The following is a 15,316-nucleotide window of genomic DNA, read 5'->3' as shown; positions in this document are numbered from 1 at the left end:
ATGGCAACGCGTTGCTTATCGATCACTGTTGGACTATTATTGAATTAATAAGCGACTTATTGAAAAGGTAAACAATTTGAAATTTGTATTTTTAATAACTTGTTCTCCCGTTTTGTTCGATTTTCTAGACTATTTATCGATTACATCTTTCTCTAGTTTATCCTATCGATCAATGTCTTCTGTATCCGTCGCTCAATATCCAATTCACGTTGCTTAGATTAAATACACATTGAAAGATTTACGATCTGATAGAAAACTGTATTCTCTAAATTGTGCGACACTTATTAACGAGACTTAACGCTTATTTCTATAAGGTACGTATATAAGTAATAAATAACTAAAAGTTACATTTTATATTTAAACGTTTAACATTTACATTAACTCTGTTTAATTTTCTTAATTAAATAATTTTTCTCGTAGAAATTATAAAACAGTGCGAAATTAATGAAAAGATTAATAATCATCATCAGGGGAGGTATTTTATCCATATCACAGCTCGGTAAGAACGTTTGCGAGGCGTGACAAATCAATATTACGAATTGTACCTGTTTAGATTGAAAAATCGATAAAATTATTAAAACGTTCAGGCATCCGATAATCGTAAGTTTCGTTTTAACGAAGAATTTTTTCATTTGTCTAGCACTCACCATTTGAGTGATGGTAAGTAAGAATTTATATCGATGAATAACTTTTCGAACATTTGGACCAAACGTACTGAGGAAATAATAGGTGTACATTATTACGTGAACGGTACAATTCACTAATGGTATAAATGTACCCATTCCATCGGCGTAATATTTTCCAAACATCCAACCAAGTAACACCGTTGAGACATGGTGATACAAATGTAGAAATGAAATCTGTCGATTTTTCTTTCGGAGAATAAAAATTCCTGTTTCTATTAAATCAACAAGTTTTGTTAACAACGCCCACCAGCTGCCTTCTAACAACTGCATACAAAAAATAAAAAAATGTTTATTGTCCATCATTACATTGACTATGAAATATATAATCTTCTTTTTTCTTTTCTCTATAAATTTTCTATAAATTAAGTTAGATAGACGCTTTAAATAAATTCAATAAATATCAAGTGATACCTCCATACGAGCGGGATCTGTACCGTAGATAATTGGTTCGCAATATATCGAAATTCTGGTAAACCAACCTCCCTTTAGTAATTTATAAACAATGAAATTGTTCATTACGATTTGAAATATATTGTAATATCTTATAAACGTTTTCAAAGAATATGGCTTTCTATCCTTCATAAATCGAGGACCACAAGCGAGAACGAAATAAAGATACGAAGAGATTATAAGAACAATTGGATATGGTGAATTAAATAATATCCAGTCTTTTATACGTGGGTCTGAAAATTAAATTGCTTTTGTCAATGGTCCTTTTTTTTGTTTATACATATATATATATATATATATATATATATATATATATATAATCTATTCCATTTTGAAATTTCACACGTTATGTCGTATAAGAATAAAACAGAATTCTTATTTGATATCATTGACCGGGAAAATTATTCAAAGACGTCTAATGTCATCGAATATTTTATAAAATTCACTCGTTACGTAAACATGATGATACATGTGACACTTACCATCAAAACTTACGATGTAATGAAACATTTTATTTAATAAATACATTTTAAACCGGAATATGCAGTCGTTAAAAGAAAAATTAATCACTCCTCAATTTAATTCTCACAGTACAATTAAATAATTGAAAATAATTGTAAAGAGATTAAAAGCTACTTGACAAATGAACGAATCATAATTCTTTACGATATAACAAGCCACTCTTTCACTAATAGACATTTTTCAACTGATTGACTCGCCGTAAGAGTCGAAATATTTATTAAACCCTAATGGATGTAATTATTATAATACTTGCAACTTATAATAATAATAATAATGAACTCTAGCTTTCTGCTCGGTCTAAAGTCTCATGATTATTTTATATATGTCAATACTCCTCATTAATTATTATTTATAATGTACTTTGCTAACAACCTATTCTCATAAATATAAACAAGGTTTTAATTATAAATTTTAATGTAATTATTGTAAGAAAGAGAGAGAAAGAGAGAGATACAGAGAGAGAGAGAGGAAGAGAGAGGACGAGAGAGAGAGAGAGAGAGAGAGAGAGAGAGAGAGAGAGAGAGAGAGAGAGAGAGCATAAATCTGATAATAGAAAAGAATGTGTAACGGAAAGAAGTGGTTGATAAAAGGTTACTAAATAACTTCCAATGCAAATAATTTATTCCTTTATACAATCGTATTTAAATGACTCAAACAAGTTAAAAAACTATTACGTAAGAATTTAAAAACAATGTAGATCTTTGTAACATTTAATATCAACAAGTTGAGATCAATTTCTTGAAATCAAAATCTAGACAAAAAAATTCGAACGTTTTCTTTTTGTTTTTTTATATATATATATATATATATATATATACGAATTATATCACATTTCAATAAAAGATTCTTATCGAACGGTATAATTCTTTTATTTAAATAGATGATATAAATTACGATTGCTTTTATCCCTCCTTTTATTTATTTACTCTTCACTTTTGGATTCTTATAATTTTTCTGATAAAAATTATAAAACAATAAAAAGTTGATAATTATATCAAAAAACGTAACAAAAGCTGGTAATTTCGGCACGTTACAACTCGGTAGAAATGCTTGAAAGAGATGTAACAGCAGTACCACAAATTGTATCTACAATAAGAATTAAATCAGCAATATGAATCAGTATGTATTTATGCTTGTGGGAGGAAAAGAAGAAAAAAATAAAAACAAAACGAAAAAGAATCGATTTGTACAGTGAAAGAAAATCATTAATCCACGAAACTTACCATTTGAGTAATAGTAAGAATAGGCTTATAGGGGAGGATCAACTTTTGTATTTTTGGACCCAACGATGATAGAAAGTAATATGTATACATAATAACGTGTATGCTACAATTTACTAACGGCAAGAAACAAGCCATTCCTCCTGCGAAATATCTTACACCAAGCCACATTAGCAACACCGTTGATATATGGTGATACACGTGCAAAAACGTTATTTGACTATTTTTTTTTCGCAGCACGAATATTTCCGTTTCGATCAGATCGATAAGTTTTAAAATCAACGTCCACCACATCCCAGATGCTATCTAAGCGTTTAAAGATTCATTTACAAGATCGATAATTTATGTTATAAATAAATCCTTAGAAATTGCGAAGGATGTTTTAATACGTCACTTTGAAAAAAAAAAGAAAAAAAATTCCAAAGATCTCGTGAAATAAAATTATATTATAATACCTTCATAGGTGCGGGATCCGTTGTATACGTAACAGGTGCACAATAAATAAATATATCTGTATACCATCCTCCATCTATGTATATATATATTATAATACTATTAGCTATAATTTGAAATATATTATAGCAGTATATAAATGTTTTCAAGGAATACGCCTTTTTATTTTTCATATATTTCATACTAACTAATAGTAATATGATATAAATTCCAATGATCATTGGTACTGTACTCGACGAATGAACCAGTAACCATGATGTCAAACGTTTATCTGAAATTAAATCGTTCATTTCTTTTCTTTTCAAGATCAAGATTCACAGTATACTTGCATAACAGATCGACATACCTACGTTTTCTATGAAGTTTTTATATGTAACATGTAAAAAATCCATTTTTATAAATATAATTTGATACAATCACTAAAAATAATAGAACTCTTATTAATCTGTTCGAACTTTATTACGTAATATATATATTAAGACAATCTATTATTTCGACCGATATTTTTCTTCGACCAAACTATGTCTCCATAACTGCCGGTATTAAACTACACTAATAAATGTATATGGCGTATGAAGTCGTACGGTTTGAAAATGTAAATTCTACATTGAATTCATTCATTATAATTATTCATAAGAACGTTGAACGAGAATTCTATTTGTATATAATTTCGGTAATTTTAAAACGACGCGATTGAAAACGAAAGATTATTCGTCAATTTCATCGAATATAAATTTATTCTTTTTATTTAAAAGAAAAATATCAAATACACGAGCACCAGTAAATATCGTTCGAAAGAGTATACTTAACTGTACGTTTCATTCAATCTGCTTTGCAAATCTTATATTGAAAAATCATCTTCCTTACGACCTTGAACACTTTGTTTTTCGATTGTAACATGTTAAAGAGTGTTCAATGATCAATTCATATAGAGAAGAAGAGGGAGAAGACAAAAAAAAAAGAAAAAAAGAAAAGAAAAAGATTGAAAAAGAAAAGAAAATAAGATACAAAATATTATCGATTAATAATCGAGAGAAGATGCGACGTCATGATGCGACCACAATCAACGACCTTCTATAATAGCCTTGATCATCTCTTTTTTTCTTTTTCTTTCTTTAAAATATCGTTCGTTACCGTGTACAACTACAAAGGAGTTAGTTTTACATTTTTGTTGTACTTGATTATCTCGAAAAAATATTCTAAGAGGAAGAAAGAGAGAAAAAAAAAGACAAAAAAGTGGCTGAAAAGAAATAAATAAGAAGAATATGTGAAATTCGGTTTGCTATGAAACTCTTGAGTATTAATGAATACTTGTTTTTAAGAGGTCTTCGTGCGACCTTTCAAACGATAATACAGGATGTGAAATAACAATTTTGTAGACTATACTATGTTATATAACGACAATATGACGTAAATGTTCTTCAAATTCATGGAGTAAGGAAAAGATAAAATTCTATTCTTTTCTTATGCGATTGAATATATATGTGAGAAATATTTAGAAACATACTGCATAAATCCACATTACATTAATGCTGGATTAACATTACGCTAAACAATGAAAATGAAATCCTGGACACCACGTAGAAATCTTAATCAAATTCTTTCTCTCTCTCTCTCTCTCTCTCTCTCTCTCTCTCTCTCTCTCTCTCTCTCTCTCTCTCTCTCTCTCTCTCTCTCTTTCTCTACACATATTTACACATACAAACACACACACATATATTTCAATTTATTAGTTCATTTATATAAACGTTTGAAACGTTCTTCGCATTATTAATCGTACATATTTATGCGTCGGTACGATAAATTATTCTTATTGTCAATTAATTAATTATTATTATTAAAAATTAAGGAATAGATCGATCGAATCATTGTCATCATACTTCCCTATATTTCAAATATCAATGAGTAAAAAGATATGTATAATTTATCTTCCTATTTGAAATATTTATATATATATATATATATATATATATATATATATATATATATATATATATATATATTTTTTTTTTATTCGTGTACAATCGTGGAAGGAAAGAATAAACAAAGAAAAAAAAAAGAGAAAAGAAGAAAAGACAAGAAGCAAGAAAAAATTGAAGAAATAAAAAATAGTAGAGAGACGATAGAAAAGATCAAATTCGATTCGTTCCTATCGTGGATGCGTATTCGACTCGTGTATGAGAGAATTCGCGACGTTCGGAAAAAAGCTCGGATTTCTCTCCTTTCCGAAGAACGGCAGCCGCAAGATGATATCATAGACCTAGCTTTTCCTGCTCATAGCTACGCATACCGTACTACTACTATTATTATACTACTATATACTTACATATCACTACTACAACTACGACTAGTACAACAACTACTACCACTACTACCACTACTACTACTACTACTACTACTACTACTACTACTACTACTCACCATCAACACCGTATCACCGATGAAAAGCTATTTTTCCTGTCAGTAGAAAATCCAAGCGAGAATTTTTTCGCATCGCGCGATATTTTTTGACAGGCTTCTTTTCTCGCATCGCAGGAGGCGAAGGAAAGGGAGAGATGAGCTTTCGCATCGTTTCGAGCTTATCGCGTTGACTCAAGGATGACGACGACGACGACGACGACGACGACGACGACGACGACAACGGCAAAAAAGTACGCGAAGGTAAAAGAAGAGAAGAACGAAGAAAAGCAGCTCGTTATACGTTGCGTCACGAGAAACGACGCAATCGCCAGAGTCTGATCTTGAGTATTCTTCTCTCTTTCTCTCTCTCTCTCTCTCTCTCTGTCTCTGTCTGTCTCTGTCTGTCTATCTCTTTCTCGTACTTATTTATTCACAAGTTTAGAAACTTTATTAAAAAAAAAATTGTTGACTTTCGAAACTTAATTGTCCCAACGAATAAATTCGTTTCTAAATAATACAACGTATAATAAAAAGAAATTGAAATGTAAAAAAAAAAAGAAAAAATGTATTAACAAATTCCTTACGAAATTCACAGCGATATAGATACATTACATCTTCTTAAAGTTGAAAAACAAAAACAAAGAAAGAAAAGAGTAGAAAAGTGTGTAAAGAAAAAAAAAAAAGAAAATTAAATCTTTGAGAATCGATATAGGACATAGAAGGATCGCAAAGATCTTTTTTCTTCCTGATCTAGACAAGACTAAATACAATATATATTAACGTTCGATCGTTTTGAATAAATCGGATAAAAAATTTATTCAAAATATGTATATTAATAAATGCATTACGGTCGTAACGTATTGTACCAAGATCACTCATTTTTTTCTTTTCATTTATTTATTTATTTATTTATCTTTTTTTTTTTTTGAATAGATCGATCAAATAGAACGATTAATTAACGTAACGGATGCGTCCGAAAAAACTGTCGATAATAGATAAAGATATTCATACTTACTTAATTGTTTTATCATCGTAGAGTTCTCGCAAAAAAAAAAAAGAAAAAACATACGTGATAATACAGGAAACAAAGCTCCATTTGCATTTGAACAATATTTCCCATGTAAAAACTAAACCGTCATGTTACTCACCTGAAACAGAAAAGAAAGAGAAATCGATTTATCGTGACTGGTAAAAAAGGAAAAGAAAAGAAGAAAAAAAAAAGAAAACGAAAAAAGATTTTTCCTTCTCTTTTTTTTTTTTAGGCAACATCGAAACGGAAACATTTTCGAACGTTGTATTCTCGTTTTTCCCGATGGAAATTCCTTATCAGAAATTATTATATTAATCATATTTTCCCGTACTTTTTACGTGACGTTAAATGAAGTAAAATCAAAATTGTATCCGTTGTCATTTTTCTCTTAATTGAAAAACGAAGGGATACTTTCTCGAGAGAATCAGATCGCATTAAAAATAACGAAAAGAACGGATGGATTTTCGAGGAAGAAGAATGAGGAAGGGGAGGGGGAAGTATGGCCACGAGATTTTGTATCGGACATCTGACAGAAGATTGGACGTGAGCTGAAACTATAGTAAAAGAGAGACAGACAGACAGACAGACAGACAGAGAGAGAGAGAGAAAATTTTTAATACGTGGTATTCCTGCGGCATAAAGTCTGCTCGAATCGATAAGGAAATTACTCACGGTCATTTCACAAAAATATGAGCTCCTAGTCGCTCTACTACAACCGTCCGAAATCCGTTTCCAACTCGAGTCTCGAACAATTCGTCGAACGGGATACAAACCGACAATAGGATTTTAAAACGTTCGGCCAGGAGTGAAAGTGTACCGGTGAATGAATTTGCTCTTCCGTACCTGCCGTTTTCGTTATACGTTTATCCATCGAAAACACACGGCTTGCTCGACCTGTCCGTTCCAATCGTCTCGATGAATTAGTAGAAAAACGTTTTTCGAATTTTATTTGCCCAACGCGTTATAGTTATTAAATAAATCTTATTTACTTTATTTTTCGTTCGTCGAAATGATGTTTTCCCATTTTATTCGTATCGAAAATATTCGAAAATGCGAATTGCGACGTTCTTTTCTTTCCCTTCTTTCTCGTTCTTTTAAATTTTAACTTTTAAACATTTACGATATGACGATAAGAAAGAATCGTTTTTTCTATCCTACTCTTTTTTATTTTATTTTACTTCATTTGTCTCTCCCTCTCTCTCTCTCTCTCTCTCTCTCTCTTTTTTTTCTCTCCTTTTTTTTCTCTTCTCCTTTTTTCCTTACGACTAGATTAACAATTTCGTGTCTTCATCGGAAAGAATTTTCTTATTCCTTTTACGTTCGTGCGATCGGACGAGCGTTAAAGTGAATTCATTCGACTTAATTTATAAGAGTGACTTGCAGTCGCATCGAATGAACGTCGAACGAAGCTACATATTTACCAAAGGTAGTGGTCTGTAAAAGACTTGACCTATGCTCTAGCGAAAGACACGACGATGAAACGTCCAAGCTACGCTTTACCGAGCTCACACGTAATTTGATTAAATAACGTTTTCAATGGGTTATTTGTTATTACACTATGTAAATTACTGGTAGAGTATCAGTTATGTCAATATCGAAATCCATTAGACACTTTCGAGAAGAATAAAAAAACTCGATGGTAGTAGCGCTTCGCATTTGAATGAATCGAATGAAGTACCTTTCGAAATGAAAACCAAACTGGGACGTTTGTTTTATAACGAGGGCTCTCTGTTTCTTTTTTTGTTTCCTTTCTGTTCTTTTCTATCTCTTTTTTTCTCTTTTTTTCTTCCCTCTCTTTTTTTTTTTACTATTATTATTATCTACATAACTCACAGAATCCACTCTCGTCTTTCATTCGTCGTCCGAATTTTTAAACGAATATGAAGTTTGTCCCCTCGAACGATCTCCAAAACGATACATTAACGAAATAATTCGACAAATAATACGATACAGGATAGATGAAAAAAGTATCTAAGCTACCACAGTTTTTTCACGATGTTAAAAAAGAAAGAGAAAGAAAAGAAAGTTACGAATCTAAGCGATCTTTAAAATAACTAAAAGAATAAATCAGAATCTTTCGGTCCGATCACGTATTAATTCGATAAAAAATAAATGAATATAAAATAATATACTAATCTCAGCTATTCATGTATTTCGTTCATCCGTTCGATTCGTTCGTTCATTCGTTCAGTCATTCGATTTCGATGACGAATGAATGGAATAAGAGTGGAACGAAGAGGTGAGAACGAGATACGATAGTAGACGACGTAAGCGCTTTTACACGAAATAATAGTAATAGCACCAGTACCAGAGCACCAGTACCAGTACCAACACTAGCAACATCATCGGTAACAGCAACAGCAACAGCAACAGCTCCAGGAAGCTTTTGTTTCGCAATAGGGGGTGTTCCTAGCTACATATATATCGTATCTTCATATTGTACGTTGTCGACTCTCCCTCATTGTCCCAACAGCCAACGACATAGCTTGGCACGGCTGGCAGTGCTACCGACCGCGACAATGACGCATTTACACGTGCAAACGCGAAGTACTCAGCCTGTACTATTCTCTGCGCAATCAGCGACCGACTTTAAGCTCGTTATGTATTCGATTAAGGTCCGTTCTTGCTTTACCACCTTTCCTTTACATCAATCACGTACGACGATAATGACGACGACGAAGACGATGACGATAACGAAAAATCTCGGAGCGATGTAATTTCTTCGTATTATATTTCTTTCGTCGTGTCTCGTTATCTATTCTCTTTTTTCAATATATTTTTTTTCTTTATTTTCTATTGATCTTTCGTAGGTCGTTAATGATCGATCAACGAGTTGATTGATTTTGTTTTCTTTCTTTTTCTTTTTTAACACGTTAAACGATCTTTTCACTCTATCCGAATGATATAGAAAATTTGGGAAAAGAAAGAAGATAGATAGATAGATAGATAGATAGATAGATAGATAAAAAGAGAGAGAGAATCAATGAAGAAGTGTAGTGCATGATAGGAAGCCAGGATCGAATAAAGAAAGTTTTCATCGCGTTGGTTCCTACGGAGAAAGAATATTTTTCTTAGCAAACGACCGAGAAGAAGCGTGTGTATATATATATATATATACACACATATACACAAAGAGAGTAAGAGAGAGAAAAGTGTAGAAGTAAAGGATGAGAAAAAGGCGTCGGCACGAGATAAGACGTTGAGAATCGCCTCGATTTAGTAACGACCACTACACTGGCCCGAGTTGCGTCTTATAAAAGAAAACTCGATTACTCGTCTCTAGAGAACCGGATGGAGTTCATAAGATGGATTTTACGGATTTACAACGCTAATAAACTTTCCTGATAAGCTTGCACCTTCCGATCTTCGGACGGCTCATGGAAAATTCTCTGTGCGAGTGTGTATGTACGTATATACGTATTATGTATGTAAGTATTTATATACGTACATACGTACGTATGTATGTATGTTGGAAAGGAAAAGATACATATATATATATATATATGTGTGTGTGTATATATAGATAGATAGATGGATGGATGGATGGATGGACAGATAGATGGATGGATAGATGGATAGAGAGTTATATAGAAAACTAAGATTTACGTCCGAATTTCGATAATTTACATAAAAAGAAACCAGAGTAACATCGATAATTCCATTGAAGATCGAATTGTTCCGTAAATCGGAAAAAGGAGAGAATGAGTTAGTAAATGAGAGAGAGAGAGAGAGAGAGAGAGAGAGAGAGAGAGAGAGAGAGAGAGAGAGAGAGAGAGAGAAAGCTTATTTTCGATTCCTTTTTGCATTTACATAGCGTGAAGATTAAAAATTCAACGGACCGTGATGTATGTGGCGAATTAATATGAAAAGTAATGCAAAAAGGTAAAGGTAACCATTTTAGTCGAAAGAGCAAGAAATTAAATAAAAAAATAAGAGAGAGATCGTCTCTTATTCATTTCGATCGAAGTAGCAAATGACCGCTCCAGTCGTATCTTATTCCGCTCGACGAACTGCAGGAGATTCGTTAACCTTTGACATTTTAATTGTCAAGTCATGGCGAAGGTGATATCAGAATGCAAAGCGCTCGAGTAAGAGAGTAGGAGAGAGAGAGAGAGAGAGAGAGAGAGAGAGAGAAAGGGAACTTGAATCGAAATGAGACCGAGCTTACCTTACTATTTGTCTTGATAGCTTTCTTGTATTTGAATCGATTCGAAAGCGAACGTTTTCATTTCTACCAAATTTCCCACATATTATACTATTAAAGAATATATTATTATTTCCTTCTACCTATTCTCCCACCCCCTCCTCCACTCTATCGCATCTCGAAATGAAAACATAAATTTGTTTGGTTTGGGAATTTCGTAGCGAAAAAGAAAAGAGAGAATAAATAAACGAAATAAAATAATAATAGGAATTACGAAGAGGAAGAGAAAGAAGAAGATAAAAAGAGAGAGAGAGAGAGAAAACAAGTATCGAAACATACCGAGTTAAATAAATATTCTATAACCTCGCGGATTTATAAAGAAAAATACGTGATATATCGGAACATTCCATTCTTCCTATATTCAGTTCAACCCGATCGCATTTTAAACGCAAGACGTGAGAATATTTCGAGCGGAAATAATATATGTACGTATGTGTACTGCGTACGCGTATGTATAGATGCACCGTACATACATAACTACAAAAGCATGAGACTTCGTTTCTACGATTCGGAACGGGATTTTCTTAGAGCCCTGGTAAATCGCTTACCTTAGGATTTACGCATCCAAAATAACGAGAATCGTTCGCGTAAAACACGCTACGTATTTTAGTCTTATTTCGCGTCTTTGAAAAGGTTTTGGCTACCATATTCGAAATTACCTTACCACGAGAATATAATTTATGCGTCTTACTACGACGATGTCTACGTATGTGTGTGTGTGTGTGTGTGTGTGTGTGTATGTATGTATATTCACGTATTGCTTATTTCCTTCAAACGCTTTCGCATATTAGACGTTTTTAAAGTATCGACGACGAAAATAACTATTTACTGAAAACGTAACAAAAAAAAAAAAAAAAATAGAACCAAATAGTACTTGTTATCGAATAGTACTCGTTCGCTTTTGATTTTTTTTCTTCGATCTTTTTCTCCTTTTCTCCGTGTCTTTTTCGTCGGATTCTTTTTCTTTTTCATTCTTATTCCTTTCCGTATTTTCTTCTTTTCTTTTATTTTATTTTATTTTTTATTTTTTTTTTGTTTTTTAATTATATATTTTCTTTTAATTTAATAAGAAAATAAGGTACCGCAAGGTGAATTAATCGATCGAGAGAAATCTAAGTGAAGCGATAAGAAAATCTTAATCCTTGTAGAAAAGGTTAAAGAAATTCTCTCATAAATTTGTTCCACTCGAAATGCTCGTACTACGGTTATCAACGAAGCGAGCGAATCGTTGCTAAGGGATTAAGGTCGTCGTCGTCGTCGTCGTCGTCGTCGTCGTCGTCGTCGTCGTTGTCGTCGTCGTCGTTCCACTCTTTTCGAAGAGACCGCTCGCGCAGTACTCGGCACGATGCAGTCTCGACTACTGATAATCTACTCGTATGAAAAGAAAAAGAAGGATTAGAAAGAATGAAAGAAATGGAAGGGAAAGAAGAATAAGACGAAGTAGACGAAGAAGTAGACGAAGAAGAAGAAGAAGAAGAAGAAGAAGGAAAAATAAGAAAGAAAAATTCTACAAGTAGAGCGCGTAATAAATTTCCAAGAAATTAAAAGCGACGCTATAGAACGACATTGGTAGTATCTGGTACGACGAGCGGTAAAGTCAACGCAGCCATTTTTTCGACCATCCACGGAAATGAAATCTCTTTAATATAAAAATCCAATACTTACGGGGAAAACGACGAACGGAATAATTCGTAGAAAATTCATGAAGATGTCTACCGTCAAAGGGAATAAAAAGTGAATAAGAAATTTCCTACGTTCCGTTCAACTAAGATTCCTCTCTTGGAAAAAGAAAAAAGAAAAAAAACAAGGATATATGCGTTTAATAAAAAAAATAAAAAATAAATAAATAAATAAATAAATAAATAAATAAATAAAAATGACAATCCATTCGTGCTTCCCTCCACTCCTTTCCCTAGCACTAACGTCGTCATCAATATTACAAATCATTTCCGGGATAGAATAAAAGTGTGATGTCATTCAATATATAAAGCTATGAACTAATCGTTTGAAATTTCCTGAATAAATAACAATTAACGATAATGTGTCATAACATTTGCCAATTTCCGTGTCATTTAGAAATTATTGCATACCGGTATTACTTGCAAAATTCTTTTATAATTATAACTATCACACTTTCCATATTGATATTGAGAAACGTGACAATAGTATATCATAAATATATATATATATATATATATATATATATATATATATATATATATATATATACATACATTCATATAGTAGTTTATCGATTAAAATAACTAGACAATAATACAATATCATACATAAATAAAAATTGCAAACATAAAAATACACGAAAAAGAGAGAGAGAGAGAATGAAAAAGATAAAAAAAAAAGGTGGAAGAAAAAAGAAAAAAGAAAAAAGAAAAAAGAAAAAAGAAAAAAGAAAGAAGAAAGAAGAAAAGAAAGAAAGCGAATAGAAACACGAATCTCGTCTAATAGTTGGCCACCGTGCTGATGCATTTCGATGTCCTATTTCGCGTATGCTCGACCCGCATGCACGACCTTAACTAAATCTCCTGCGTCCACGTAGATCCACCGATAGATCACGTCTGCGAAGGAAGAAACGATCGGTGAACGAGAGAGCAACGTCTATGTGGTTTCAACGAAGAAGAGATTGAGAGAAAAAGAGAGAGAGAGAGAGAGAGAGAGAAATAGAGTGGGAGAAAGCGATAGTTCCTCTTCAACCTGCCTCAAGGCAACCTTCACTGACGTTCGAGGATTTATTTTCTCGTTGAGAAGGAGGTTAGAATAGATTCATGGAGCTTATCGATCCAAGAAAGTCGTCGAAACGTCTCCCACCATCTTTAACCGTTCTCTTCTTTCGATCTTCTTCATCCTTCACGATCATCCTGCACCCACCCTCTCCCCCCCTAGTCTAGTAACCCCACCGCTATTGCCACCGCCACTTCTCTTTCTCCTCTCTTCTCTCCTCATCCTCCTTTGCTTCCTCCCCCTTTTTCTCCACCTCCTTCTCCTCCTTCCTTCTTCGATGAAATTCATATCGCTCTGTATGGAAAATGAAATTTCGACGGAATTTCTATTTTCTATGACGATCGCGCGATCGTAGTATATACGAACGCTCTCAAAGATATTCCGTTCTAAAGAAGATTATTTCGTCGATAAGTATAAAAAAGAGGAAAAAGAGAAAGAAAAAAAGAAGAGAGAACTAAAGAACGATAGAAAGAAAGAGAAAAAAATATATAGTGATAGATAGATAGACGATGAAGAAATAAAAGGTTTCTTCTCGAAGATTATTATATGATCTTTCTTTTTTCTTTTTTTCCTTTTTTTTTGTTTTTGTATATATAAAGATAACGGATACTTATAGTGTAAGTATAATAATGAATGACGTAGATTTAATTATATTCTAATTTCATTTTGTCGATCATCATAATATATATATAATATTGACGATGTTCTCTTTTAATTATTAAGCTATTGCTATTCGAAATATTAATAATTAATTAGTAGCTTAATAATAAGAGAGATAGACAGAGAGAGAGAGAGAGAGAGAGAGAGAGAGAGAGAATAACGCAAATAAGCGCACACACACACAGGTATATATATATATATATATATATATATATATATAAATACATTTATATATGTACCTACGAGCGCTCGAATTTCTCAGTAAAGTAATATTCCAAATAAACCAGTTTGTTATCAATAAATTAGAAAATATTAGAAAGAAAATTAGAGTCATAAGTTTTCCGTAGTAAAATGATGCGACACGATACAGACAAAACATATAGAGTCGTTTTCTTATCCACTTTATCATAGAAAAAACTTTTCTTACTTCTGTCCACGCGAAAAAAATAAATTAATAAAGCTTCAACCTTCCCCTCTCTCCATTCCCTCCATCCTTCCTTACCCCTCCACATTCTCCGTTTTATTAACAAGGACCGCGAGCAATAGGAAAAATGAAGTAGAAAAAAACACATAAAGGTCTTTGCTTGGGATGAAGTTTGTTTCTCATTAAACTTAGCTCTACCGATTTTCTTCCTTAGCAGGTAGGAGCAAGTTTCACCAAAAAGAAAAGAAAAGAAAAGAAAAGAAAAGAAAAGAAAAGAAAAGGAAAGAAAAGGAAAGGAAAAGAAAAAGGAAAAGAAAAAAGAAAAAAGAAAAGAGAAAGAGAAAGAGAAAGATAAGGAACGACGAAGTAATAAGGATGAAAAGATTTTATAAAAAAAGAAAAAAAAACTTTTAAACAATCTCACTGAAACAATATAATTATCAAATCGTTTATACTATGAAATATTAAACACGAATAAGAGAACGTCTTCGGAAAAAAGTAAGAATAATTAATAGGAGATTGGTCTAA

At 32.4% G+C, this 15,316-nt stretch overlaps 3 protein-coding genes and 1 long non-coding RNA gene across 6 annotated transcripts in view; 1 reads left to right on the top strand and 3 right to left on the bottom strand.

The window, feature by feature from the left end:
• The window catches only part of LOC127070439 (disks large 1 tumor suppressor protein), a 461,967-nt gene that overhangs the window by 377,066 nt on the left and 69,585 nt on the right, over window positions 1–15,316 (bottom strand). The window lies entirely within an intron of this gene.
• LOC127070641 (uncharacterized) lies at window positions 176–748 on the top strand. Its single transcript, XR_007784593.1, has 3 exons — window positions 176–314; window positions 421–499; window positions 641–748. It is a non-coding gene; the product is annotated as an uncharacterized LOC127070641 (long non-coding RNA).
• Window positions 305–2,363, bottom strand: LOC127070504 (elongation of very long chain fatty acids protein 1-like). 2 transcript variants are annotated; one of them, XM_051008604.1, is made up of 4 exons: window positions 1,619–2,363; window positions 1,098–1,369; window positions 648–950; window positions 305–545 (listed from the first exon to the last, which is right to left on the bottom strand). In XM_051008604.1, the coding sequence occupies exons 1-4, from the start codon at window positions 1,662–1,664 to the stop codon at window positions 378–380; spliced, it is 789 nt and encodes a 262-aa protein (XP_050864561.1). In that variant the 5' UTR covers window positions 1,665–2,363; the 3' UTR covers window positions 305–377. The 2 variants fall into 2 exon arrangements, with proteins under 2 accessions (XP_050864561.1, XP_050864552.1); XM_051008595.1 differs by having other exon boundaries at window positions 305–950.
• LOC127070554 (elongation of very long chain fatty acids protein-like) lies at window positions 2,474–4,280 on the bottom strand. Of its 2 annotated transcripts, none has more exons than XM_051008673.1 (4): window positions 3,678–4,280; window positions 3,334–3,602; window positions 2,882–3,184; window positions 2,474–2,744 (listed from the first exon to the last, which is right to left on the bottom strand). In XM_051008673.1, exons 1-4 carry the CDS (start codon window positions 3,721–3,723, stop codon window positions 2,577–2,579), a joined length of 786 nt encoding a protein of 261 aa, XP_050864630.1. In that variant the 5' UTR covers window positions 3,724–4,280; the 3' UTR covers window positions 2,474–2,576. The 2 variants fall into 2 exon arrangements, with proteins under 2 accessions (XP_050864630.1, XP_050864640.1); XM_051008683.1 differs by having other exon boundaries at window positions 3,682–4,266.

Source organism: Vespula vulgaris, chromosome 1, assembly GCF_905475345.1.
Source record: "Vespula vulgaris chromosome 1, iyVesVulg1.1, whole genome shotgun sequence".
Taxonomy (NCBI): Eukaryota; Metazoa; Arthropoda; class Insecta; order Hymenoptera; family Vespidae; genus Vespula; species Vespula vulgaris.
The sequence above is the reverse complement of the archived record's forward strand: the minus strand, read 5'-3'. Positions and strand labels throughout refer to the sequence as shown.

What these genes read in the sequence shown, in the direction of transcription:
- LOC127070554 (XM_051008673.1), bottom strand. Translation starts at nt 3,723, where the DNA reads ATGGATTTTTTACATGTTACATATAAAAACTTCATAGAAAACGTAG. An exon ending in AAACTTCATAGAAAACGTAG is followed by an intron (nt 3,603 to 3,677) that starts GTATGTCGATCT and finishes ATTTAATTTCAG; the next exon opens with ATAAACGTTTGACATCATGG. An exon ending in TTCTTACTATTACTCAAATG is followed by an intron (nt 2,745 to 2,881) that starts GTAAGTTTCGTG and finishes TTCTTATTGTAG; the next exon opens with ATACAATTTGTGGTACTGCT.
- LOC127070504 (XM_051008595.1), bottom strand. Translation starts at nt 1,664, where the DNA reads ATGTATTTATTAAATAAAATGTTTCATTACATCGTAAGTTTTGATG. An exon ending in TTACATCGTAAGTTTTGATG is followed by an intron (nt 1,370 to 1,618) that starts GTAAGTGTCACA and finishes TTTAATTTTCAG; the next exon opens with ACCCACGTATAAAAGACTGG. An exon ending in CAGATCCCGCTCGTATGGAG is followed by an intron (nt 951 to 1,097) that starts GTATCACTTGAT and finishes TTTTGTATGCAG; the next exon opens with TTGTTAGAAGGCAGCTGGTG.